The 25,418-nt window shown below is 35.7% G+C and overlaps 2 protein-coding genes across 2 annotated transcripts; both read right to left on the bottom strand.

The window, feature by feature from the left end:
- Window positions 1-105: 105 nt before the first annotated feature.
- On the bottom strand, window positions 106-11,828 carry upk3b (uroplakin 3b). The gene is made up of 6 exons (XM_077206538.1): window positions 11,364-11,828; window positions 9,170-9,313; window positions 7,964-8,195; window positions 3,017-3,099; window positions 2,799-2,928; window positions 106-888 (listed from the first exon to the last, which is right to left on the bottom strand). The coding sequence occupies exons 1-6, from the start codon at window positions 11,443-11,445 to the stop codon at window positions 693-695; spliced, it is 867 nt and encodes a 288-aa protein (XP_077062653.1). The 5' UTR covers window positions 11,446-11,828; the 3' UTR covers window positions 106-692.
- Window positions 11,829-13,047: 1,219 nt separating this feature from the next.
- Window positions 13,048-24,503, bottom strand: prkrip1 (PRKR interacting protein 1). The gene is made up of 6 exons (XM_077206522.1): window positions 24,319-24,503; window positions 24,118-24,196; window positions 20,153-20,253; window positions 15,512-15,597; window positions 15,344-15,405; window positions 13,048-13,707 (listed from the first exon to the last, which is right to left on the bottom strand). The coding sequence occupies exons 1-6, from the start codon at window positions 24,442-24,444 to the stop codon at window positions 13,616-13,618; spliced, it is 546 nt and encodes a 181-aa protein (XP_077062637.1). The 5' UTR covers window positions 24,445-24,503; the 3' UTR covers window positions 13,048-13,615.
- Between the last annotated feature and the right edge of the window lie 915 nt (window positions 24,504-25,418).

The following is a 25,418-nucleotide window of genomic DNA, read 5'->3' as shown; positions in this document are numbered from 1 at the left end:
ATATATATATATATATATATATATATATATATGGATACACATACATATAAACAACATTACAAGCTTGATTTTCACCACAGGGAGGACTTTAACATGAACTAACAATTAACAACTCTACAGCATTTATTAATCCAAGTTAATGTTAAACTCAACATTTACTAATACATTCATCAAGATAAAAATGTTTATCTGTTAAAATTAGTTAATGAACGCTTTTTAACAATTATACAATTGAGACTATTGTATAGTTACCAAATATCCAGTTAAAAGGAACATATCTGGTTCGGTGTTGATGAAAGGATATTTAAGCTTACGTGAACCCTAAAACAATGAAGGTTGGGAAAAACTGCACCAGTATAAATATCAGTAAATTATGACTGTCACAGTTCCACATGTGCTTGGTTATTAAACAGCGCCATCTAGTGAATTTGCATGTTGTGGTCAGTTATTTTGATCACGTACAATACAGGCCAAAAGAATTTACAAAAGATAAATGGCTAAAAGATAAAATATCAATTTTCAAAATAACCATTCCGGGTTTGATATTACACAGAAAACAGTTCTACAGGGAATAGTTCTGCTGTGACTGTCAGAGTTCCTCTATTTTGCCTTGTGACATATTGAAGGAGGAAATACTGCATAGTAATTTAGCTCGATTGGAATAGGCTATGCAATGATGTTGTCTATGGAGCTCACAGTTTCTGTGTCTGTATTCCAGACTTGGGCAGAGTCTCCGATGTGGAATAATTTTTCACTTCCGACATGTAACCTGGGTTGTCGTAGGGGTGTGCTTGCCCCCTCAGGCTGTGGGTGTCATAGCGGGGGATACGGATTGAGTTCATGAATCTCATGGGAGATGTCCCTTGGGAGATGTCTTTCCTGCCACAGCTGGATGGACAATATTCAGATGTTAGGAAAATGAATTGCACTGGCATTAGATGACATTACATACAATCATAGATTGAGTATCGAAGCTTGTTTCCGCCACAGAATAATAATAAAAAAGTAATTTCGACTTTATCTCACTAGTCTGACTTTTTTTCTCACAATTGCAATTTACATCTTGCAATTCTGAATATGCGTGATATAAAGTCCCAATTGGGAGTTATAAAGTCAGAATTGGGTGATATAAAGTCACAATTGTGTTATAAAGTCAGAATTGTGAGATATAGCCTAAACTCGCAAAAAAGTAGGCTAAGTGTTTTTTTTCCTTAGAATTGGACTTTATAACTCGCAATTGCGAGTTATAATTTCACAATTCTGAGACAATATGTCAGAATTGCGATATATATAAACTTGCAATTGCATGTTTAGCCTATATCATTTTAAAGCAACACTATGTCGTTTTTGCGGTTTTTGCTCTCGGGGTCCCCCTACAGTTGGGATACAGTATTGTCTTCAACTACTGTCGTAAAATCTGTCATGGTTACACCAGGCGATACACGTGTGCATTTGTTGACAAGCCATATTGTCTTGAGTTGTCACGGGCGGAGCGCCAGCATTGCGTGTGAAATGTCTTCATCCCAGGTTCGTTGGCATATATTTTAGCATGTCGTATGAATATAATTTCATGGGTTTTATTTTTTTCAAACGTCAAAAGATTGCGTAGCTAAACAGTAAACGTTGTCTACTGTTTTACATAACGGATATGCTTTCAAACATTTCAAATTCAATGTTTGTGTGGTAGGTAGTAGCCATATATCGTCAATATTATAATATCAAGCTACTAGATAAATCTGCACATTTGAAAATCGATTTGCATTATAGCCTGAGGCAAGACACTTTCACCGGAAAAATAAATAAACAAACATGATTATCAGCCTGCATACATTAAGATAGTTATCCTGAAAGATTATTTATTATAACCATCTTAAACTAGCATGTTAGTGTAGCTACCAGATTGATAATTCGCTACTCTACTAGCATTACTTGATTCATGAAGATAAATGGAGGACCAGATAGATTCCATGTTATTCAGCCTTTTACATTTCGCGCGGTAGTCAGCTCCCCGAGTCCCTGATTTATTTATAAATGTATAAACACTTTATAGATGACTGACTGCTGCGCTTGTGACAGGGTGCATGTTACTGAAAGAACGAGCATAGAGAGAGAGAGCCGGTCGCGCGCGCGCACACTCTCACCGTCTTCAAACTGTCTTGCTCTGACTCCTTCCAATATTGATCATCGTCTGGTCTTTTAATTTGTCACTCTCCCTTTTTCTTCTTTTAGTCTCCTCTGACAAAACCTTTGCCTTCTTGCTTTTAGTTGTTCCTACGGTCATGACAACAACATACAGACGTGTATCAAACGCAAGTTAAGCTCTCACGTCAGAATTTGAGGAAGTTGGGGTGGTGGGGAAAGCAACTTTCCAATTAACCAATCAGATTTGAGGGACAAGTTTACAGTTCATGTCAAGTTTAGGGTTAGAACCAGGGTGAGGTACTTAAACACCAGTGTTATTCACCTATCATTACCCTCTGATTTTAGGGAAAAGTTATGGGTAGGGTTAGGGATTGGGTAAAGAATACATTTTGGGACAGGAATGTTGATCCAGGATCAACAAAATATGTTGATCCAGGAACATGTCTTACTTGGCAAAATCACGGTGACCGACACTGTGAGGCTACGGCAGACGTGTCATTCAACCTATTGTAAGTCGATGTACCATCTCAAGGGTCTTGGAAATATATAATGAAGGTTGAAAAACGACATAGTGTTGCTTTAAAGTGTGATTCAAGTGTCTATATTTTGGGACCACTGTATTTGTGAGGTGGACATGATTTAAATGATTTACTTACTAGGCTACGCATAACATGATGAAGAAAAGGAGTAAAAGCAGAGCCGCAGCCACACATAGGATGGTAGTAATGACAACCATGGCACCAGATCTCGCACTTAGACCATCGTTAATGCCTTGAGGGTCTTGTTCTGTATGAACAGATTATTAAGATATTAATTACTCCAATATTACTTAGCAGAATGGCAATTCAAATTATTTGATATTATGAATTCTTACTTGTCTTAAGAAAAACGCTGTGAAGCCAGTCTGAAGGAATAACAATATTCTGGTGGTTTCCATCGACAAGAAGATACCTGAAACTGTGAAAAACAAAAATGTGACAAACAGTTGCAATACATTAACATCAAACTTAAATCCAGTGTTTAAGAAGCTACTTTGAAACTGCAGTCTTCTGACAAACTACCTTATTTTAAATAAGGAAAGCATTGCAGAAGAATACCAGCATTTAAGAAGTAGGCTATTATACTTTTGTAGAATCTTGTACATAAATAAATACTGCAATTATTCACTCAATGTTTAGTTCAAACGCACTAATTAATTCAAGAACGAATTCAACTAGAAAATGGCAAAGGTTGACTTCTTTTAAAATTATTTTTGTTTTAAGGAAAAAAACAGGCAATGTTGTGTCTTAATCTAATTAACTTTTGGTAACACTTTAGAATACGGTTCCTTCGTTAATGAATAACTACACAAGAACCAACGAGTAACACAATATTAACAATCTAGTAACTATTATTAACTAACAAGAAACTCTGATTAACGAACTAGTAAGTAATAGCGCACAGATGAAAGTGGTAGTTCACTATTAACTAATCAATAACTACTATTTTTTTTATGCTTCCCAGAGAACTACTGAAAGTTTATTAACAATCTAGTAACTACTATTAACTAAAAAAAAACTCTGATTAACAAATTAGGAAGTAATAGTGCACAGATGAAAGTCATACTTCATACTTTTATGGGAATTACTAATTATTTGGATCCGTATTCTAAAGTGAAGATCATGGGAACTAACTAGTAATGACTCAAGTGTTACAACATGATCTAGTCATAATTTGTGCAACCAAACACAAAAGTAATTTCAAGCGTTTGAGATTTTTGGTGAACTTTAGTATACTTTTAGAAAATTTCTTTAGAAGTATAGTAACACTTGAGTCATCACCAGTTAATTACCATGATCTTCACTTTAGAATACGGATCCAAATAATTAGTAATTCCCATAGAAGTATGTAGTAACACTTGAGTCATTACTAGTTTGTTCCCATGATTCTTACAGTAGTTAGTAATGAAAAGCCAATAAAGTGTAGAATCTTCTCACTTACAAGACACACACCCACACACCCACACACACACACACACATATATATGTATATATATACATATATATATATATATGCTAGGAGACATACATAAAAACACATTTTTTTGTGAGGTAAGTTAAATAATAAATTCAATCTATACGGTACTTGGATGGCTGATGACTCAATATGTTCCAGTCGTCACCGTGACTCTAGTGATTCAGTGCCAGTCCAAAGGAATGCCGGAAAATTGGCCACAGGACAAGTAAGGTCCCGAGTCCCGACAACTGCATTTAAAAATCCATTTCTTTAAAATTATTCAGTGGATAAATAGACAGCATAGGCCAATTATGAACAGCTTACATATTGATAATTTAAACAACCTTGTGTATTCGTTTACGGTAGCAGTTCAAAAGTTAATGTAGTGCTAGTCACTTATCCTGCATTGGTTATTGATTAGTTTTGTATGAATTATGAAAAATTTCAGTAGTTCTCTGGGAAGCATAACAAATATAGTAGTTATTGAAGTACCACTTTCATCTGTGCACTATTACTTCCTAATTTGTTAATCATAGTTTCTGTTTAGTTAATAGTAGTTACTAGATTGTTAATAAACTTTTAGTAGTTCTCTGGGAAGCATAAAAAAAATAGTAGTTATTGATTAGTTAATAGTGAACTACCACTTTCATCTGTGCGCTATTACTTACTAGTTCGTTAATCAGAGTTTCTTGTTAGTTAATAATAGTTACTAGATTGTTAATATTGTGTTACTCATTGGTTCTTGTGTAGTTATTCATTAATGAAGGAACCGTATTCTAAAGTGTTACCTAACTTTTTTTTAGCTGTTGTATAAAAGAAATCTTACAGTTGCAATCGTTCTGTAGATCTTATCATCACAGCAATGCAGAAATTCAGCAAGGGCACTCGTTCATGTGATATTGCTCAAATAAATCCATGATCAATTTATTGTTAAAGCAGTTTTTTAACAACATCAATAAAATTATCAGGATTTCTAAAGGTGCAGTCACATTTAGCATTACTCAGCGAAATGTCATGGGTGAAATCAAGTTTTTACAGTAGGCATGTTTGGCAGTTTCCATGAGAGCGATACAGATTTTGCTGTTGTTGATCAGATCCCCATGTTGACCAACAGAAAGCTGCTTGGTTTGAAAGTGATTTCTGTGTGAGGTGTGATTCATGATTTGATACACTGAGTTTAGCCTAAATTTCACTAATGTGGTCGCATTTGTTCACATTTACCAATGTTATGAAAATTTTCATGGGCTAAATCCACTCAGTAATTTCCATCATTCACGTCAGTGGGAATTTCATGCGAAGGTGAAAAATTTCCCCATGCAGATTTTGCATCAGGTTCAATTGGTCATGCAGATTTGTCGCGTTGAATACTGTTGAAAACCTACAGAAAGCTTCTTTATTTGAAAGTGACTTCTGTGTGAGTTATGCTTCATCCAGTTAAACTATTGACAATATACACAGCTTTTTTTGCTTATGTCACTGTATTTTGTCAACCTTACTAATAATAAAAGCTGTTGTTTTTTAGCTTTTTTACAGTGAAGCTAAATGTAGTTAAGTAATGACGACAAGACAGCGAAAGGAGAGTTTTGTTGGCTTTTGTAATCTTAAATTCTGGAAAAGAATTAGCATTTTAGAGTCAACATGAATTGTCTTTAGAATTTCCTATGGGTTTTTCGAAATGTTAAACTATATGTAAAAAGTAGTCTGAGGTTCACATCACATTGCAGGTCCTACCCTTTAACTGTCACTGTCCCACTAGTGGGACAAATAACTTTACTTCAAAATATTACTATTAAATCCTAATTTAATCATGACAAACTATATATCGTTGGAAAGGTCTAAGACTACTAAATAGATATTTTAGCGCTGTTTTTTTTCGTACAAATTATGTATGAACAGTAATATATGAATTTATGACAAGACTGCGCCTCAAAAAATCGACGTCATTACAGGAGTTTCTGACCTTTGTCACAAAAAGTCGACGCACACACTTTTAATAATTGAAACTTTGGTTTTTAATGCTAAAAGCTCAAAATAAAACATAATCTAGTATTTGTCAATAAAAAAGATAAAATAATATTTTAAAAAGAAAAGTAAAAAGTCCTCTAAAAAGTATAGGTATATATATATATATTTTTAAATTTTTAAATTTTTAATTATTATTATATCACATATTTTAGTAGTTATCATAAATTAGGTATCATTTGAAAGCTTACGAACTCAGAATTCATTCTGTGAAAACCGTTTTGAAATTGGACGTTGCGTTACAATAGAAACGGTATTTTTTATTAGGCCCCTCCCTTTTTGGGCATCATCTTTCATAATTTATTATCAAAACCTTTTCTAATCTTGACAAAACACATTGTCAGAAAGGTCTGAGTCTCAAGGTTCCATATTTAGTGACAGAAGTGATATTTGGATTGAAATTTATTAATTTGTTATGGCAGAATGCATACAATTAAACTCAATGGAATTCAATGGCACCCGGTGGCTATTTTTGGTATAACGCCTAAACAAAATCTCATGGGAACTCAATTTTTGTGATATCAACTTTAAATTTGGAACACAACTTGGTTAGATATATAGCTTTCATTTTATAGTAATTTTATAGTAAAAAATATTTTGTAAAATATTTATTTTATATTAAAAAATATATATTAATAAAGTATTTATACATAGGGTTAGCCCCGTATATAGTAGTTATATTTACTGTAAATTTAAACTTCCATAACTTTTTCATACTTTACTTTTTTTTAAGTGCTTTTACTTCAGTAATAATCTGCTGATTGTTTTCTTTAAAACAAGACCAAACTTAGGTCTATATTCCAAAGCATTCTTGAATTACAACCATTTAAGTTTGTATAGTGCATTTTAATGTCAATTATCAAAAGGGGGGGGGGGGGGGGGGTGGCACTTAAAAGCGGCACTATGCAGGATTTCCTAGAGTCGCTGTAGAGTACTTGTATTTAATGTTACTGTCGTAAATACAACTCACGCAGAGCGTATCTGCACTCACGGCCTCTGCACTTCATAATAATAAAGTAGCCTACTGCGTTAGGCTTACCTGAGCCTAAATGCCAGATGACACCAATAAAGTGTATCATGTACGTTGCATTATTTCGTAACAATGTCCGTTATGATGTTGTTAGACATGATTATTGCAATTTATCATAATAGTTTGCAAATTGCGCTCATTTACACCATTTACAACGTGTAGGCTTATTTATATCCTGATAATTATGTGAGATATTGACAACTGTTCTCATGATAATCGCAGGAATCAACAGTGTAAGCCTGACTGAGTGGGACTCTTGTCCGGTTCCTCGCGCTGTCAGATTCTCGTTACCTTTTTCTAGACTCTTCCGACAGGGCTTTCTTCGTTTTATTTTGCCATTCTGGAAACGCAGGTCCGATATTTACTCGTGTCTGACTCCTTGCTCGGTCAGTCTGCCGTTTCCTCTTTCTCTGTTCCTCCGACAATGCTTTCCTAGCTTTCTGCTTCTTATATGCCGGTTTAGCCATGACGATAGTTGTTCTTATAGCTAGCCGGATCCTGGATGGGGGCGTGTATGCGTGTAATGTGTGCAGTGCCGTAAAGCAATTCGTTACATCGCGAGAGCTGAAATCACGCGATACTTCCTGGCGCTGAGGCCGGCGCTCCGCCGGCCCAAAGTTGCAAGTTCGTTTTTTCCACTCACAGGCACCAGAGGGGGGCGAGACGACCACCATTCAACCGGAAAAGAGTCATATAACCATTCCAATAACTCCGAAGCTGTTCAGTTAACCTAAAAAAACCTGCATAGTGCTGCTTTAAGGGAAAATGTCCTACCTAACAATAGATCCATCAGGTAATATTCCATTACAGTTGGTGCCAGTACATTTCCCCTCGGCTCCGACTCTAAAGTAGAGATCATCGGAGGACTGGCTACAGGGGAAGTCTGCCAGAGATCCAACTTTGGTGACGAAGAAGTTCTTAGATGGTTGGGGGTCAAACGCTGTTGGGTAGGGTGACACGTTGAGGATGTTGGGATCTGTAACTAGACCATCAACGACTCCGGTCGCTAAAGTTGAAAGAGGTTTGATCATTTAAACAGAAGGAAGCATTTGCATTAGATATTCAGAGACCTGCAACATTTTAGAACACGAACCCCCGGTTTCACAGACAAGGCTTAAGTCTAGTCCCAGACTAAAATGCATGTTTGAGCTGGTTTAACTGACAGAAACTTGCTCTGACAAATCTTAAAATATGTCATTGCCATTGTTTTGTCTCAAGACCCACACCAGTAATGTTTGTTTTTTTTAAATGCACATTTATAAAAGTAACTTGAATGTCCTAATTGAACTCCTGGCTTAATCTAAGCCCTGTCTGTGGAACCAAGTTTAAAATCACACACATCAGGGCTCAAAAATATGGACAGCCAGTGCTATGTTCATATGTATATATATTAGTGCTGAGCAACGTTTAATGGTATCCAAAATAAAAGTTTGTGTTTACATAATATATGGGTGTGTACTGTGTATAATTATTTTGTATATGTAAATACACACACGCAAGTACATATTTCAGAAAAATTTGTAATTTATATATAAAATATGTATATTTAGCACACAAATATTTATATTTACATATAATATAAATTATATTTAAACTTTTAAATTGTTTAAGTTTCAACACTGAAAATATGAAATCCCAGCAAATTCAGTGTAAAAATTATCCTTCAGCAATCATTCTAATATACTGATTTGGTTCTGATTTTATGTTACATTATATGTCTTCTTTACTCTCACTTTGATAAAATTAATGCATTCCAAAACAACAATTCCCAAACTTTTACATTGTGTGTGTGTGTGTGTGTGTGTGTGTGTGTGTGTGTGTGTGTGTGTGTGTGTCTGTGTCTGTGTGTGTGTGTGTGTGTGTGTGTGTGTGTGTGTGTGTGTTAAAATTCGACATGTCTACATGCTATGGCCTGCAAACAAAATAAAATAAATCAATTAAATGATTGAACCCTGACCTTAATTTGTACAGATATTTTACCTGAGTTCAGCGCAACTATCAGCCATATCTCATGGCCATCGCGCAGCTCATCAAAAACACAATGCGGCTGCTTCAGCATTACCGTATTGCTGGTGATTTTGCCTGGTAAATCACTAGATGAGAGCTGGGGCTGGAATGTCACACCTGTAGGCAGAAAAAAATGTATTTAAAGAGCCATTTTTTAAAATGACCACATGGTCTGACACAGAATAATAGCAGGCTAAGCCCTAATTCACTTGCACCTGTCATAGGAAAATGGATTGCGTTACACCTAACAACCCCAAATATTTGCAGTGACAGGTGTACTGATTGAAAAACTGGGCAAGGAACAGAACATACAAGCTCAGTCTTGCCTTCTTGTGTGTTTCTCCTGAGGCTCTATCTAGAATTTCTATGACTTGTATGAACATGACATATGAGACGCAGGGGTGTCCAATCCTGCTCCTGGAAGGCCACTGCCCTGCAGAGTTTAGCTACAGCTTGCAACAAGTTTCTAGTATGCCTAGTAAGGTCTCGATTAGCTGGTTCAGGTGTGTTAAATTGGGGTTGTATCTGAACTCTGCAGGACAGTGGCCCTCCAGGAGCAGGATTGCACACCCCTGTGCGAAAAGCTTCATTATCACTCTAAGAACAGAGGTTCAGTGGGTTTCTATACAGAATACTAGGCCTTTGACTCCATTTTAAAGAACCCTTTATGCCAAAAAGGTTCCATATAAACCATTAAGGGAAAATGTCTTAAATCATTGCATATTACTTTCACGTGGGCTTCTGGGCAGGACTGGCCCTGTGGGGGGGCGCACCATCCTTCACCCGGAGATGTGCACAGATACCCATATTAATCATAAAATCATATTACTATCTTTATTACCATTGTTATTGTATGGAGGATTTGGAGGAGAGGAGAGTGGGGTGACGAGAGAAAGGGTAAAAGATATTAAATTACCAAATACTTTAAAACACTCAACACCCCCAAAGAATATATTTCAAATTATATCTTTTTTTCTTCTCTTTCTTTACCTTTTTTCTCATCTATTCTTATATTATTTATCTGTGTTTTGTTTTGTTTTTTATTTGGTCGATATTTGTATTTCGTAAAAAATTCTGTATGTATTTTTGCAATTAAAATATATATATATATATATATTTTTTTTTTTTTTTTACTTCAAAAGATATTTTGAAGAATGTCAGTAACCAAACAATTGATGAAACCCATTGGCTTCGATAGCGTTTTTTTTTTCATACTGAAGTCAATGGGCCCATCAACTGTTTGGTTACTGACATTCTTCTAAATATCTTCTTTTGTGTTCAGCAGAACAAAGAAGTTCATCCAGGTTTGGAACAACTTGAGGGGGAGTAAATGATGAAAGAATCTTTCTTTTTGGGTGAACTAACCCTCTTTTAATAGGCTACTATATTATTTAATATATCTGACTTAGTCTAGTTTAATATAAAAATGCATTTATATACAAGTTATACAAGTACACCTTGTAGAATGCAAAATGTTAATAGTTTTAACAAAATAAGAGGTATCATAAAATGTTAGTACTACTCTGAATAAACTATTCCAACTAACAGATGTTAACATATAGCCCACAAGACTAATGACACGATCTCCAGCTGTTGTGGCCTGGATGTACACCAGTGGCCACCCTAACCCTAACCCTCTTGCTCATTGTTGTTCTGTCACGGACTACACTTCCCACAATCCTCTGCCTGGTCTCATCACTCTTGATTGTCCTCAGCTAGTTCTCATTACCTTGTCAATCCCTTGTTCGTTCTATAATTCATTGTGAAGTCTTTTATGTGTCTGTACTGAATTTTTGAAAATGTAAACAGCATAATTAGAGAATAAATTAAGTGTATTCGTGATGTAATGCTAAAACTAGATCTGGGGTTTTAGATTAGGGTCTAATTCTCACTATTAACTAATAACTATAACTTTTGCCTCACTAAAATCCAGTTAATTAACAGTTAGTAACCTTAAGTTGCCTTACTAGTTTAGGTATGTAGAATATGGTCATGCAGAATAAAGCAGTAATAAGACTATTAAACAGACAATATTCTAGTATGCATGCTAATAAGTAGGTAGTCAATAGTGAGAATAGACTCTAAACTTTTTTTTACCCTAGATCTCTTTACTAAAAACAACCATATAAAAAGACCAAACAAACATTGATAATTAAAATGCACTTACCTTGTCCGGTCCACATCCAGATAGACAGCAATGACATCAAACGGATCACTGCATTTGTGTTCATCTTGTAACAAGGACGCATAGTTTTCAATTATTAAAATCCGGAGTAGAATCACACCTAGCTGGTGTCTGAAACTCAATAATCAGCCTGGCAGATGCGAATCAACTGGTATAAAAAGAAGCTGAAGGGAGTGGAATTTCTCATGAGGGTGTGTGTGAATCCAGGTAGAAACTGGGAGGTACTTTGGGCACAAAAAAGTGCTTTGAAAGTCTTACTATTGTTAATTTGTAAGCTTTGAAAAATGCTAGAATCATATTAAAATGCTTGCTGCTTAAATATTTTTTAAATGACGGTGCCACAATTACAGTCTTAAGGTATCCACAATTGTGTAGTCACAGCATGTGACCAACATATCTGATGCTTGAATGGAAAATAAAGCTAGTTGGATGAAAGGCTGTTTGAATGAGTAATGTTAAAGTTAACAAACCCCATTCCCAGAAAACAATCACATGACGTGCGTTGACAATATATTCAAAAGCAGGGGCGTGGAGTTTACTCATACAATATATCAATAATAATACAAGAAGATCTTCATACCTAATGTATTGAGGGAAGAACATTAATTACTTAAGCATTCATTTTTTTTTTTATTTCCACCATCATATTGGTTTTCTGTGACAAACTAAGCATATTTTGCAACCCCAGAAACTGTAATCAAATTTACAAAATTGTGTTTGTCTGAGGTAAAACCAGATTAGCCATGAAGCATATGAACTTGTTTATAGTCAGTTCTCTAACGTTCTCCTTATGTTAAACGCCTATATGAGAATGTGTAAAACTCTGAATATATAATATTTGCAAACACTGGAGAGTTGAAATCTTGACATAGTTCATAGTCTAATTCACCACTATGAAATTATGGATGTTGTATTATTACTATGACTATTAACAGTATTTACAGAGTGGAGAGAACAATATAGCGCTGCTCTTTTCATAAGTACTCTGCATTAAAGAAATGTGGTATATATGCCAACAGGGTTCATTAGTGAATAGTGACACTGCTAGACCTTTCAGTAATTTGTTATTAATTTTTTGTTAATGCTGAGATTGCACATTTAGATGAAACATTAGAAATTACAGACCATTAGTCAAAATCATTTTTAAACTTTTTGTTGGAAAAAATAAATATTTTGCCATTTTAAATGGGCATGACTGTACACTTTATAAAAAAAAAAAATAAGTAAACCATTATATTTATTATTATGATGTGTCTCCATAAACGAGGTCAGAGAAAATTGCATAACTACAGAATTTGCAAAAAAATATTTTTTCAGGCTAACATTTTCTGGTCTCAGACATTTGGACCAATTTTATATATATATGGCATAAAAAAATGCATGCATTTATATATACACTGTACACGCATATGTGTGTGTATGTATACATGCATTTAACCCTTACAATTTTTTTTGTTCGTTTAAAAAAAGAAAACTCAATGCCGCATTGTTGTTTGATCAAAAATACCCGTAGTTAAAACAGTAATATTGTAAGATATTACATTTTAAAATAACTGTCTATTTTTTTTTTTTTTTTTTTTTTTTTTTTACTGTCTAATTTATTCCTATAATTGCAAAGCTGAATTTCCATCAGCCACAAAATGTTTCATTAAACGCCAAACACAACTACTCCCTTTGCTGTTTATTTAAAAAATACATATTTACAACAGAATAAAAGTAAATCCTGGTCAAATTATTGGTAACACTTTTTGCCTTTATGTATAATGCACTATAAATGTATTCATATTCATTATAATGAACTATATCCTTTCAAAAATAATTGTAACCAAAGTATTGTTTGTTGTGTTTTTCAATGCATTATCCTTGTGTTCAATGAATAGATAAGTATTAGTATATTATAACTGTGATTACAATTATTAATAAGATTATACAGCACAATATAAGGAGCATTACAAGCATAATTAATGCTTTAAAAACACTTTTATAATGGATTATATATGAAGGCTTCAAGTGAAGTGTTACCAAATTATTTTATCGATACTCAAGTGAAGAAAAACATACAGCTTTTCAAATGTCCAAGTCAAGCGTTTAACATCAACCATAAAGGATGCCAGAGCACTTCTGAAACATTTCAAACGGTGTTGTCAGAACACAATTTGATAATTGTTCTCTGCTCGAGGTGTTTTTGGCATCACATGGTAATATATGCAGGATATTTCCATTCCTTCATTCGTTCACCTCTTCCCCATGATGAAGCTGGGCACTTCTGCGTCATCATCTCGTTCCTCTGCTTCAGAAGCCGAAGATGACGACGACGCCTCAGACCCTGCTGACACAAACACCGCTTAGATGAAAGCTGAAATTACCGAAACTCAAGAGGTGCTGGGAATCAAAAACAGCAGGAATAAATACAGTGGCTATATTAAATATTCACATTCATGATGCTACAACACTGAGGCATTGAGGATTTATTTGGCCAAATCAATTAACTATACTTAATATAAGAATTATAAAATATTGTTTTGCTTATTTAGTAGATACTGGGGGTGACCCCGAATAGTAGAAGATTCGATGCATCGATAGGAGGAGCCTGATTCGACAACCAATCTCACGATCGAATCTTCGCAGAGGTTATGATATGAGGGTGCTCAATGTCTGAGTTCACATAGAACTACCGGTTTTCTGTCAATACGTTAATATAGGAGCCTATTATGACAATGCTGTAAATACAAATGTGCAAAGGAAGAAGCTTTTAATAAATATTTTTAACATGCGTGAATAAAACCAAACACCCCGTGACAGATTGAAGTTTCACTTTCGATCCGTGACCGAAAGAGGAGCGTTTTGGCGGCAGGGATTTAAATCTTTAAAAATGTCTGGGATACGAAAAACTAAAGTGTGGATGCACACCATCAGAAAGGATATTTTCCCAGACTGGATTTAACATCAGGAAAACCATGATCGCACTCCTGCAGGCCAACGTTAACAAGTATGTGGAAAAAGCATTTAAAACGCCCTTTAATTGGCTTAATGCATGTACACAGTATACCTTATTAAGAAAGCATACTATGTGCAGATAAACCCAGAATATGAACGCAACATTTTTCTCCTATAAAAAGTCACGTAGGCCTAAAGCATTTATTTTATCATAACGGTTATCAATGGGAGGAAAATTAGCATTTAATTAAACGCGTTGCGTTCATATTCTGGGCTCATCTGCATTTCTGTAGGCTACAGTATGCTATATTAATAAGCGGTCTACAGAATTTGATCCTTTAATGTAACTGTTTTAGGACATTAAGCCGTTAAAAGTTAAAAGTTGACAATTCTGGCTATACTTTCGTTATTTTAATAATTAATTTATTTTTATTTAATTTATTGATCACTCAGGGTTATCTAATTTAACTATTTGTGGCTTGCGTTTTGAATATATGTTCCCCTGCACTCTGTATTTTTATTTATTAGAAAGGTATATTCGGTTCTAATTTAATTCTGTAAATTGATTATTTTTCGGTGAATCGATGTTGCGCGCTGTAGCCTACTTAGATACTGCTCGCACAGGCAATTTAGCCGATTTAATTTGATTTGCATGCGAAATGCAAATCCTGTCTGCATTGTGGCCTTTCTACAATAATTTATGTTATTTCTTAGTTTTATTGATCCGAAATGTTTGTATACATTTTCTTCTATCTTTGTGTGATGTTCTGTACATCGCAGCATTAAAATGTTAAAGCCCCGCCCCCTCCCTAACCCCACACACACGATTCGACTATTTGTCGACTATAGGGAAGACTTGACTATTCTGATTCGACTATGAAATCCTTAGACGGGGACACCCCTATACCTTCCTGTTTTTGCTCAAAATAAAAAATAAAATAAAAAAAATTGTCCACTGTGATTTATTTCAGTAATACCACAGAACATGAACATGGGAGTGAAAACTTTATTTTATTATCTCTAACCTTCTTTCTGGCTCTCCATCTTGGCTTTCTTGGCCATCAACTTCTTTTGCTTCAACTTTTCCCTAAATGACACAAATTGAATAATCGAGATTTAGAAACAAGAGATAAATTAAGAGCTTTCTAGAGATTCTAGTATCGGAATCAAACACAAGATGGTATTTGGCAAACCTCTTCTTTCTGCGTTTGGCTGTTCTTTCCACGGCAGCCTCTTGGTTTTCTTTCACCTTTGCAATATAATCTTCATCCAGCTTTTGCTGCAAAAGTGCAAAATTAAATGTGAACCAATATTAGTTATACTCCATCTTGAAAAAATAAATAAATAAATATTTTATATTATATATATTTTACTCTTGAAAACAGACCCCATAAATACTTGAAATTTTATTTTAATAGAGCGGTTTAAAGTCCTCTGAAGAAATACGATCACTTTATATAATGAACAGATTTAATTTAGTCTTTTATTCACATATACAGTGCTTAGCATAAGTCAACACACCCATGCTAAAGTTGACTAAAAAAAGGAATTAAAAAAATCATCTTTTGGAATTTGATCTTAATGCCTTAATTTAAAAAATGAGGGAAAATCCATCCTTTAAGGACACCAATTTTCTTTGTGAATGAATAATGTATCGTAAATAAATAAATGTTCTTCCTTAAAATACAGGGTGCATAAGACAATTCACCCCTATGTTAAATAAATTCCCATAGAGGCAGGCAGATTTTTATTTTTAAAGGCCAGTTATTTCATGGATCCAGGATACTATGCATCCTGATAAAGTTCCCTTGGCCTTTGGAATTAAAATAGCCCCACATCATCACACACCCTTCACCATACCTAGAGACTGGCATGGTGTTATTTCAGTTAGCCTAATAGCTGGTTTGAATTGCATTGAGAGATGATCTTATGGAAAGTACCCCATGCCAGTCTCTAGCTATGGTGAAGGGTGTGTGATGATGTGGGGCTATTTTATTTCCAAAGGCCAAGGGAACTTTATCAGGATGCATAGTATCCTGGATCCATGAAATAACTGGCCTTTAAAAAAAAAAGGGAAATAATAATGATAAAATAATAATGTTTCTATGGGAATTTAACATAGTGGTGTCCTGACTTATGCACCCTGTATTTTAAGGAAGGACATTTATTTATTTATTTACGATACATTATTCATTCACAAAGAAAATTGGTGTCCTTAAAGGATGGATTTTTCCTCATTTTTTTAAATTAAGGCATTAAGATCAATTTGCAAAAGATGATTTTTTATTGCTCTTTTTAGTTAGCTTTAGCATGGGTGTGTTGACTTATGCTAGGCACTGTAAATATTACACTGGCAAACACAACTCAATGTTGTCACAGCAACAGCAAAATGTACATCCTCTGAGCCCGTGAACTTGAGAGAAGAGCAGATCCACCGCTACTCTGACGCCACACCCAAATTCAGTTATTTAATCCACTACAAATAAATAACGGGTAGAACTACATTCCATCCCTGCATATGTTTGGGTTGCTTTATAATGTTCGGGTTGCTTCATAATGTTCATCAACTGTAGGTACGCAGTGTGTGCCATTTCACCAGATTCATAATTTCATTTATAAATCTAAGATAACACAGGAGAATACATCAGTTTGTAAACTGCTGTTCATCTGATTACTCGGTTAATCGTCAAAATAATCGACCAATTACTCGATTACCAAAATAACTGTTAGTGACAGCCCTAGTGTAAACTGAACTAGTGACATGCATACGCTGTGTAAGACTTGAGAAATTAGGAAATGCCAGCCAGTCTGGTTGAGAAGCAACCACTCCCTGAGAGGACAAAGGACCTAGCTGGAAATCAACATTTGAACTCTTTCTTGTGAAGTTAGCATCACCATTTGAGACGAAAAGTCTGACCTCAGAATAAATCTCTTTCTCTCTCCCCCCAACTCCTTCTCCCTCATGCTGAGATCACCCAATAATCTATATAGTTTAATGCGAATAATTATCATACAGTATCCCACATGTTTGAGATCAATTGAAATGTCTCAGTGCGACTGGTACAAAGGTCTCATTCTCAAAGAAGTAAACCAAAAGGTAATAAGGTATTTAAGAGTACGTGTCTTCCAGGCAAATGCTCTCATGCTCTCAGAAGGTGTAAACTCAATTCAAATTCCCATTAGGGATGTAAACCGATGACCGTTTGACCGATGGTTGACCGTATCAACATTAACCGATTAAAGTTGTCTGTAGTCGGTAAAAAAAGAAAGAAAAGAAGATCTCTAAATTAGGCTATTATAGACAGTGGATTAAACGCTACTACAGTTAGCCATCTCATTCCAAGATATTTTTTGTGAAGTGAACAAATCCCTCACACTCAACTTTTCATAACTCGCCTGTTTGTACTTAATAAACCAATAGCGTTTGCGTTAAACCAATAGCGTTTGCGTTAAACCAATAGCGTCACAGCGTTTGTGTTTGCGCACTCACAAGGTTTGCAAAAGTAAATTGGGTCCTGGCGGGGGGCGGGGGGGGATGGGTTTGGCAGGACTTGGGTCCTATCAGGTACAGTACATAGCAAATTGTATGTATTGTACCATGTACGGGAGGGGGGGGATTTTTTGGTGGTGTAAATATATTTATTCTGAAGCGATATTTTCATATTTTACATACTTAAATCTTCATATTTGTGATATTTACCCCAGTGTTATTTATTTTTATAAAGAGAATTTTTATTACCTTATTAAAGGGTCACTCCACCCATTTGCATTAAGATTTCCATTGTTAGAAATCCAGTCATACTATTGAATGGTCGTGCAACACTCTTTCATTTTCCCCTGAGACGAGAGAAATCCTCTATTTACCTTTTTCACTTCCTCCTACAATGACGCAAAAATCGTCATTTTACGTAATTGTAGGAAGTGTAAAAGGGGGGGATTTCTGTGAAGACTACAAGCACTAGTTCCCACCCTTTCAAACCCGCCCATAGGGGGTTGGACCTAATGCGCTAACAGACCTATCAGATCAGTGCCAGTGCGTTTTTGAAAATATGGACGATGGTACTGAATACACAGGCGATTGCATTGTGGAGGATCTGGATTTTGACGAAGTTATGGTATTTCATGGCAAAATTACAACTGCAGTAAATAATGTTATGAGATTGATGTTATAAATAAATGTTTGAATATACAAATAAAAAAATGCAACACTTAAACATGAAACTAAACTGCCAATAGGTGGCGGCAAGTGACTGCCTTAATTAGTGAATCATGAGTCATTCATACAAAAGATTTGTTCAAAACGCTGAATCGTTCAGTAACAAAACACAGCGCTGCTGTTACTTCCCTTTGGAAATATTTTCGTCTGTGAAATAGAACAAAAACAACGCGACGTTGTTCCCAGAGATACACTACCCTTATCAATCGCTGTTTATATTGAATGTAATAAAATCACCATCATTCTTGCGTTTCGATGCTTCTCAATGCAGGTCTGGCCTGGTTATTTTTTGTCACTAAAGTTAAGCTACTTGTCCGGTTGGGCAAGTAAAATTATCTTTCACTTGCCCTTTCAAAAATTCCCCTTGTCCCGGACAAGCGTTAATGTCGAGCCCTGACTTCATTCATGTTTTTTTGTGGTGCTGTAAAGCGGAACAGGTGATTGGTTCACAGCGATCTGTGTGACTGTCACGCTCACGCATCATTAGAACGCCAAAAAAAAGATCACAACAGCTCGAAAGACGTCTATGGTCTCACTCCAGTCTAATTAGCACATTCCCAATTATTATTGTGAAGTTATTATTGTGAATTTCACATAAGATTCCTTCACGTTATGAGTTTCCATCAGACTCGTGTGGTAGTCAGGTGTCTCATCCAATGGCGAGATCAGTTGACGCTGTGTGCATCAAGATTCTGACGCAAGTGCTAAGATTCCGATTGGACAAGAGAAAAAGTGCTAAGATTCCGATTGGCCCAGAGAAATGTCAATTATAAGAATTATCCAATAATGTTTCGCAATTCTAGCCTGCATGGTATGCAGATGAAGGGCAGCCTACAAAAAAAAAAAACTCTCCGGTTCTAGGCGAAGAAAACGGCGATTGTCGCCGAAAAGCGACAAGTTTGCAGGTCTGCATGTATTTTATGTCAAGGTATTGCATCTCTTTATTCTAGAGCATTTGATGTTTGAATCTATCTTTGAACTGATTATGCAACTGGCGTGATACATTTACCTCACATAATAAATTGCAAACATTTGATTTTATTCTTATCGACTTTGACATTATTTACAGTAAAGAGTTAAAAAGAATAGTCAAACATTCACACACACACACTTAATGATGTAGAGATAACATTAAAACCTTTTTCATTTATGGAGTCAGATGAAATAACGAGTTAATAAATATGAGAAAATGTATTTCATTTAATCAAATTACTTTGCCACACAGAAAGACGGTAGAAGAAGGCAGACCTTCACCCGCTGATTGGAAAACCTTCTTAGGGGCCGATCCAGCCGGATTTACAACGGTAAAGCAATTTCTACTTAATCATATGCTGAACTGGCTTCCCAATAAGCCAGGGCAAGGTAGTAAGATGTTCTTCACTCATAGTTTGGAAAAAACATTGTCCAAAATGTTACACAAAAATATAATTTAGGCTACAGGTTTAAAAGCCCTTTGAACTATTCGTTCCAATCACCTGTCCCCCCTGATACAACCTCATAAGTTAAACGTCATGTGATATTGAACAGGTGTCCTACACAACTGGTCCACACCGCCATCTAGTGGTTGAACAATCATTTTTTTTGCCCTTACACGTGCTTTAGGCAAAAAAAAACCTACCTTGTCAGATATTCGTTCCAGGAAGTCTTGTCTCTGATACTCTCTACGGCGCAGATGTCTATACACATGGAATTCACCACTGCCTGCTCCAGCACTGGAACCTGAGAAAATCAAACATAACAGCACTCACTAAAGACACATGTACAACCCCAAAGCCCTGAAGAGTGGTGGGGCAGAGTAAAATTAAAATAAATTCTGTTATCCTGACATTATGTGTGCGGGCAGAAATTCTGGGAATGTTGGAATCAATGGACATGGGACAGTAAAGAGTATGTACAAGACAAAATATGAATCCATATGAAAACTTAATATTACAACATAGTAGGTATGAGTCACAATTGTCGAATATTCGATTAGTTGATTTTATTATAGAATATCGAATAGGTTGTGCGATTATTGTTGTTTTTTAAGCCCCATGTTTTTGGTTCTGATGCGGTGATGACACGTTCATGTAACCAGAGTGACGCTGCCAATAACGCATCTAAAAGATGTCAATCAACTCTCAGACAACAGAAGTTTTCTCTAGTTGACTAGTAGTAGTTCATTTAAGCCATTAGTCCAATCGTATATTTATATCAATTTAATTACTTGAATATAGATGGGAGAGAATCAGGGGCGGAGTGGGACCAAAAAATCTACCGGGAAATTTCGTAGACCACCGGCCTAGGGGAGTATTTTTTGGTAAAAAACAAACATTTCTCACACAAAAATCGCTGCAAAAGATGCTTTCCAACAGGTTTTATCGTAGTTTTTGTCCAACTCCATAGACTTAAGTCAGGACAAAAACTACGATAAAACCTGTTGGAAAGCATCTTTTGCAGCGATTTTTGTGTGAGCATATCAGAGAACACCCCAGACCACTCGGTGAGTTTCACGTCTTTGTAAACTAAAGTTTAATCCGTTTTATAAATGATTCTTCCAGTGCCTCTATGAAACCATTGTGTAGGTGGGGGGTGCTAACACAGAAACCGAAAATTCTCGGAACAGCAGCATTTTTCCAAATTTCAATCTTAACCGTTCTATTTCATCAGAAACGATCTTAAAACAGGGCTTTAAGTGTAAAATACCGAACTTGTCCTTTAATGCACACCAGAGGTGTCAAGTCCAGGTTCAGAAAGTAAAATTCCTCCTCAGTATTGTGTTCCAATCACCTGGATTTGCTAATTAGCACCGTTTTTCAGCCAGGAGATAGAACTAATTAGTGAAATCAGCTGGCTGAGTTAATGGGTGAAATAAACATATGGGAGGACTTTTACTTTCTGACCCCTGGAATTGACACCTCTGATGCACACAAACGTGTCCCTGCTTGATATAGACTGTAACCAACCACTAATGAACATATTCATTTTTGATGAGAGAAAAAATAACTATACGGGTGCAAATTAGAACCACTAGATCTACCACTAGACCATTTAAGAATTGAAACTGAATTTGCGGATCGATGCATTTATTTACAGGTTAAGCAGAGAGGCTGTACAGTTTGACCAGCGGACAGCGGCCGCACAGCAGGCCGCCGGATGGTGTTGCTAAGAACTTGTAATGTATAACTATTATCAGACCGGGCCTCGAAACACTACCGGCCCACCGGGAAAAATCCTGACTCTCCCGATTGCCACTCCGCCCCTGGAGAGAATACTAAACCATAATGAGCATTTTATGTAGTATAAAGCGCACGCATAAAACTTGCAAAAGTAATGATTATGCATGAGACATTTTAATTATTAATAAACTAGTGTTTTCTGTGACAGTGTCGGCTGCAAAGATAAAGTTGACGATGCGGACTCGCCATCTTCGCAGTAGTGAATGCAATAGAGAGAAATGCACACTTCATACATTAGCCTACATAAACAGAGTAGCCCATTTCTTTTCGTTTTGAATTGTTTTGTTTAAAAGTAGACATTTATATATTATATATTTATCTATAGATATCTTTCTCAGGTCTTTGAGGAAAGTAGCTTATAGGCAGGTTCGCCTCCGTGTCCTGATTATATTGTCTGCTATATTTGCTTATTTATTAAATCCAGCCAATTGGTTGATGAAACATTGATTAAAATGAAGATACAGTTTATACAAAATGAAATTCACTTTAAAGAAAGGCTTTCTACAAAACAAAACTTAAGTGGCCAAAATCATGTCTGTCCTACTCCATTTGTCTCCCGATATATTAGGCATCTTATGATCCTATCTTACTCATCTCAAGTGGTTCCCTTTTCATATTATCAATATAGATGAAATAAAAAAAATTACATTATATTATTTAAACGTAAATATGAAACATAGGCCTATGTTTAAGTTATATTAAAGCATCACACCGCTCGTCACATGCTCTGGTGTGTAGCCCTTTACATGCATGTGTGCGTGCATGTGGGGAAGGGGTGCGATTTTCAAATAATAATCGAATAATTCCCAGCGATCTTCGAATATTATTTTTGCTTGAAATACCCATCCCTACAAATTAGTTCATCAAAAATATTGGGTAATTCGCTGTTAAAGGGTTAGTTTAACCAAAAATGAAAGTTCTGTAATCATTTACTCACCATCCCGTTCCAAACCCGTAACTTAAGACTTTCATTCATTTTCGAAACACAAATGAAGATATTTTAATAATATCTGAGAGATTTCTGTTCCTCCATTGACAGCTATGCAACTACCACTTTGAAACTTCAAAAAGTTAATAAAGAGATTGTAAAACTAATCCATATTAATTGAGCATTTTAGAGAGCAAATTTAAAGAGATACGATCGCTTTATATGATGAACAGATTTAATTTAGGCATTTATTCACATTTAAACATTCATCAACTCACACATCAGTTCTGGTAAACGGAAGCTCTAGCATGTTCATTTGACATGCGAGGACCAATGAGGTTAACTCTCGTGTTACGCAGCACGTTTGAGCTTCCGTAAGCAATACATATAAAGCAATCAGTCTCTTCAGAAAACGTGGACTAAACTAATCATTTCATATGGATTAGTTTTTCCGATTTCTTTATGAAGCAACAAAATAGTAGTGGCAATGGAGGGACAGAAATCTCTCAATTTAATATAAAATATCTTAATTTGTGTTTCGAAGATGAATGAAAGTCTTCAATTTGGAAAGACATAAGGATGAGTAACTGATGACAATTTTATTGCGTTTTTTCTTTTTAGCCAGTCACAAATCCTGAAGACAGCTGAGCGCCAATGGCATGAGTTTGGGAATGGACTAACTGTTGGTGCAGCCAAAGGCAATATGGGGAAAAATTGTGCAAGTGGTTTAAAAGGAATCATTTGAAAATGCACAACCTAAATAACGTTACTCTGAAAGTGCTTCTTGAAGCTTACTTTATCCTGCAACATCTCTATGGAATCCACAGCGAAACATACAGCCACCTAGTTTCTGATTCAAGACCGAATGATTCTTATGAGCGGTTCTTTTTTTTTAAATGAATCAAAACACTTTAATCAAACATGCTTGTGAAACATTCGGATCGTTCCTGAATTCATTTCACTCACTAAACTGCAATTTCACATTATTATTACTTTAGCCACGTATGACTGAACCAAGAAGGTTCACTGTGCATTATGACCTTACAATTCCTGAGATGTAGGGATATGTTTGTCAAGAATTTAAGTAATCAGCTGAAAATCAATGATGTTACCAAAACCACACGTATATAATATATGACTGATAATTGGGAATTTGTAAATACACTTTTTGCAACAATTGTATTGAGTTTAAACGTTTCTTTTGCGCTATATACCAGCCCTGATGAAATCTGCAGTTATCTCAATTGAAACATTTTCTGAGAGCTCTAAAAGCGAAAAGTATATTTTTTCCATAAATATTTAAAGCTCAAAAGTACTAAAATAAACATTAATAGTCCTATTATTAATAGGGCATCTGAGTCTTTTAGGGGATTCGAATCTTTACTTTTCTTACGATTCCCATGCCTAGATCTGAGAGAGTAAACAAACGCCACAAACCCATCACGTCCCGCACAAACTCTGGTGGAGCGCGTGGATTCCAATCCTTGGGTCTCTCTGGTATAGGGGCAGGTTTATCCTTAAAAAAAATGACAATATAAAAAATAGCACTGTTTGGTGTGCAATGCAAACAGTTCGGTAGCATCATTACTACTCCAAGGAAACCCGCTAGTTTGATGTAACGTTAAAGCTTTAACTCACGGGATTTCGCATCAATCTCTCCAACTTCAAGCGCTGCTCCTCTGCTGGAGTTTTGGCGATAATAAGCGGCTGAGACTCTTTTCTAGGAGCTTTCCCTGATCGGGCATCTTTCTTCTCCTCCGCCATGATTTTTTCTAGCGTTTTCTTCTTCTAGCCAAAGATGCTTCTAGGCAGGTTTAAGTTCTTCTTCTGTTCATTTGTGGCAGATCACATATCTGAGTCCACATACTGCCACCTATTGGACTGAGGTGGATTCAGTATAAAATAAATAGCACGTCTGCACGTGCATTGATAATATAAATAAAGTCTCTGTCTGAGTTATTTTATCAAATAATAGGCCTATACAAGAAATTAAATAGAAACTCAACCATGCATCCTCCAGATGTCATGCATGCCCATAATCTCCACTAAAAAATGACCATGGTTTAATCATGTTTTTGAACATGTAACGTTAGCCTACCAATGTAATTATAGTCTAATAGTCCACTGGTGTTCTTTGAGGTACTTTGACTACTATAGTCGGTAAATCTGTTTCGAGTGAATCGGTTTGTTCTTGCGTCTCGTCTCAAATGCAGCGCAGATGCAGCGTTGGAAAATACGAATCACCCGAATCATTAAAAGTAACTTTCCCCAACACTTAGTTTGCAGTGTTGTGGAAAGTTACTTTTAAAAATATGCTTTACAATATTGCGTTACTCCCTTTAAAAAGTAACTAATTGCATTACTTACTAACTTTTTATGAAAAGTGATGATTTACATTACTTACGTTAATTTTTCTCATCTGGTCTGGGCTTGCTTGTTTGTTTTTTTTATAAACAGAAAAGTTCAGTTTTTCACAAATTTAAAGGCCCTTTCACACAAAAGTTACATAAAAAAGCCTCAGGATGAAGGAGATGCAAACTCACTCCCGTACAGTAGAGAGCGCAGCTCAAACAAACCTTTCAGCTGTGCCGCCATTCTGGATTGTAAAACAAATTCATCACTTTTACTTCAGCAATAAACGCAAAAAATGAAACAAATGTGATGTTTATCTAAGTCAAAAGTTAATAGTGTGATTGTATTGCACCATTGAAGGTCAGCAGCAAAGGCAATAAAGTGAG

The sequence above is a fragment of the Siphateles boraxobius genome, unplaced genomic scaffold, assembly GCF_051911475.1.
Source record: "Siphateles boraxobius isolate OS27281-9 unplaced genomic scaffold, OSU_SipBor_1 56, whole genome shotgun sequence".
NCBI classification, from domain to species: domain Eukaryota; kingdom Metazoa; phylum Chordata; class Actinopteri; order Cypriniformes; family Leuciscidae; genus Siphateles; species Siphateles boraxobius.
The sequence above is the reverse complement of the archived record's forward strand: the minus strand, read 5'-3'. Positions and strand labels throughout refer to the sequence as shown.